We start from the raw sequence: 3,061 nt of genomic DNA, 5'->3' as shown, positions 1-3,061 counted from the left end.
TGCTCAAACTGAACTTGAAATATATACTTCATGAAAATCCGTGCCCACTGTCATCGTTTATACTTAATTAATAAAGCTTTTCATATATTTTGGCTTACTTATTATACTTTTGGTCACTTTTTCACTCTTTACTCGCGTATTTTCTTTCTTTATTGTTCTGCTTATTACTGTTATTATTTTCATTGAGTAAATAATTTCATTCAGTTATCACTTGAATTCGTTCAAATCAAGCAACCTCAAATTCCCCGGGGAGTAATTGCATAAAACTCTGATAACTAATTCGCTAAGCGGTGCATATTTGCTTCGCTTGAATTTCAACTTACCGATCATGTTCTCATACTCTTGATGAACCATACGATCCATATCAACACCATACAATTTCATCACGTCGTACCAGGATTCGGCTCTGCAAAAAAGCAAGTGAACAAAATTCCATTTTTTGGACGTGCAAACAGTGCCTAGATATGATGAACTGCGTTTGCCCGACAGGAATAATAAACATATGCACTCGTTCGGGAAACATCAAACCATCCTGTTGTACAAAAATCATTAAATTTATGATTGGAATAGTGAAATAAAAATCGAAGAATAACAATCAATCCGTAAAAAAAGTATCGCAAATCACCTTGTGAAGCCATCGATTTCGAGCGGCGATCACCGATGGTAACATCCATTCCGTCATCAAACCGTAACCCTGCAAAATTTTCAATGTGCTGTTGTTGTTATTGTAATGTTTTTTAGGAAGCCATCCAAAAAATTGACTTTAAACTAACCATCCATTCGCTGACGATACAATCGACCGAGCCTTGCAGTTGTAGTTTCTGAAAATGGACAATTGCGATTGATTGAACAAGTTTCCGCCGTTCTTAACACTGCAACTTAGCATAAATTGAAAACAAATCACTTATGACCAAATTTCAATACTTTAAATCTCATCTATTCAATGAGAAGCAAATTGAATAATGAACTCAATGCATTTTCGCGAAAAGAAAGAAAAAAAAACAATTTCTACATCCTATCTATATCAGCTAAATATTATTTAAATGTCTAAATGGATTTGAAATATCATTTGGAAGAAAATTTAATTAAATTAAATTTTAAATGTTACAAAAGATGAAATTATTTATTTCATTTGTAATTCAATCTCTTTTCATTTCAATATTATTATTACTGATAATCGAATATGACTGATGAATTTAAAACTGCTTTGAAGAAATATAATTGTGAATATAGAATAACACATGAAACAAATGCAGAAATGGCGTTGTTTCATTTATAGGAGCAGAAGCAGTGCTGCTGCAGCAGCAGCAATAAGCAAAGTTAAGCCAACCAAGCGTCAGTCAATCGACGCCAGAAGATGAGGCAACATGAGAGATATAATTAAATAGCGTCAATCAACCACTTCTGTTCTTACAATCTCAGTCAAATCAAAACAACACTAGTGTCAAGCGAATTGAACAAATCTTCGTAGTGATATTTTTAGATAAGCTAGTAATAAATAGAGAATTTTTTAAAAATCAAAAAACAATTGAATTTAAACATTAGAAAAGAGAAAAACTAATTTCACCACTTTTTGAAATTCAACGACAACTCATTTAAAACATTAATATATTTTCTTCAAGCAATAAGATCAGAAATATGCGTTTAAACTGCTCTGCAATTTTGTATGATCTGTATAAATTGAAAAAAAGAAATCAGCATTCAGTTGCGAACACTAACAAATGTTGCTTAAGTGAACAATTTAACGCTAATTAAAATACAATTTCAAAGACTCACTTCTACGGGAACGTTGTGTACTTGCACTTTGTCCACCATATTGTTGTCAGAAATTATTCTTCTCATATGGTTAACAATATCCGACGCTTCCACTGCGTGGACTGAAAATGCGTTTTGAATTTAAAAAAAATGCTTTTTTTCAAACAACCCTGATAATAAAGTTTATACCAAGTTTGGCACCAGCTTGACACGCAAACACGGACAGTATACCTGAAAGCAGAATGAACATTATCATAATTGCAACGAGATGTTCAAAAGCAAAACAACAGAAAAAAACAATAACTTTACTGCATGAGAAGTAAAATATTTTTGCTTTAATCAATAAAATTACACTTTACAAAAAGAACTGAAGCAAACTGCCAAAAAAGCAGTAAAAACATCCCAAATAAATTTCAAGAAAAAAATTAGCACCTGTACCAGCACCAACATCGAGAACAACTTTGCCAGATATAAAATTGGAATTTCGTTGCAACGCTTCCCTGTAATGAGAAATATCAGTGTATTTATTATAATTTAGGACAAACTCACTGATAAGCTTTCGTCCTTCTCGTATCTAAAATCATGTGCAGGTGACATTGTGGATCAGAGTAAGATTCAAAATAGGATTCGTCGTCTTCTGCAAAATAAAAATATGCAATTTAAATGAACAATCTGAAACATCACCCAATCAATCAATCAATAACCTGTGCATGTTCGACGCCGCTTCCGAGTCGCTTTCGAAGTCATAGCTGAATTATACAAGAAAAATTTAATTTTCGAAAAAGGATGATTTCGAGAATTACTGTAAATATTGTAAATCAGGTATAAATTTACATGATTAAAATTTCAATGTATTGTATTAAAATTACAAGTGAATAATTTCCACAAATTTTCTTTTGATCATTACAGTTGAACATCGCAAAGTTTGCAATAAATTTTTGATGATTACTTATCAAAAAATGCCGAGTGCAAAAGAAAAACATTCACATGCAATATTAAAATGCAAATAAAAAGTTCGATTCGGTTGTCAATTTAAAACAAAATAAAATTCGAATTAATTGGTCGTTCGCTTGTGCAAACTTTGAATGAGAAATTGTAATTTTTCAATTTCACCACGGTAACATAAACCGAAACTTGCTAATTGAATATAATTTCTCCAATTTTATAAAAAGTTCATCAGCTTGAGAAAAAAAAATATATTATTTTCCTTATTTCAATGCGACATGATAAATTTTGTTTGATTTCTTGTTCAAAAAGTACCCAAAATGGAAAATAAAATCTCCTCCCCTGAAGGGTAGAACTGCGA

General features: G+C 31.5%; 1 protein-coding gene across 1 annotated transcript; it reads right to left on the bottom strand.

Annotated features, from left to right (window-relative positions):
* Positions 1-595: 595 nt before the first annotated feature.
* Positions 596-2,502, bottom strand: Tsp_12922 (protein arginine N-methyltransferase 2). Its single transcript, XM_003368853.1, has 6 exons — positions 2,460-2,502; positions 2,305-2,392; positions 2,188-2,255; positions 1,777-1,877; positions 774-821; positions 596-694 (listed from the first exon to the last, which is right to left on the bottom strand). The coding sequence occupies exons 1-6, from the start codon at positions 2,500-2,502 to the stop codon at positions 596-598; spliced, it is 447 nt and encodes a 148-aa protein (XP_003368901.1).
* Between the last annotated feature and the right edge of the window lie 559 nt (positions 2,503-3,061).

This window comes from Trichinella spiralis (assembly GCF_000181795.1).
Source record: "Trichinella spiralis strain ISS 195 chromosome Unknown Scfld1759, whole genome shotgun sequence".
Taxonomy (NCBI): Eukaryota; Metazoa; Nematoda; class Enoplea; order Trichinellida; family Trichinellidae; genus Trichinella; species Trichinella spiralis.
Note: the sequence above shows the minus strand (reverse complement) of the source record. Positions and strands in the feature narration are given on the sequence as shown.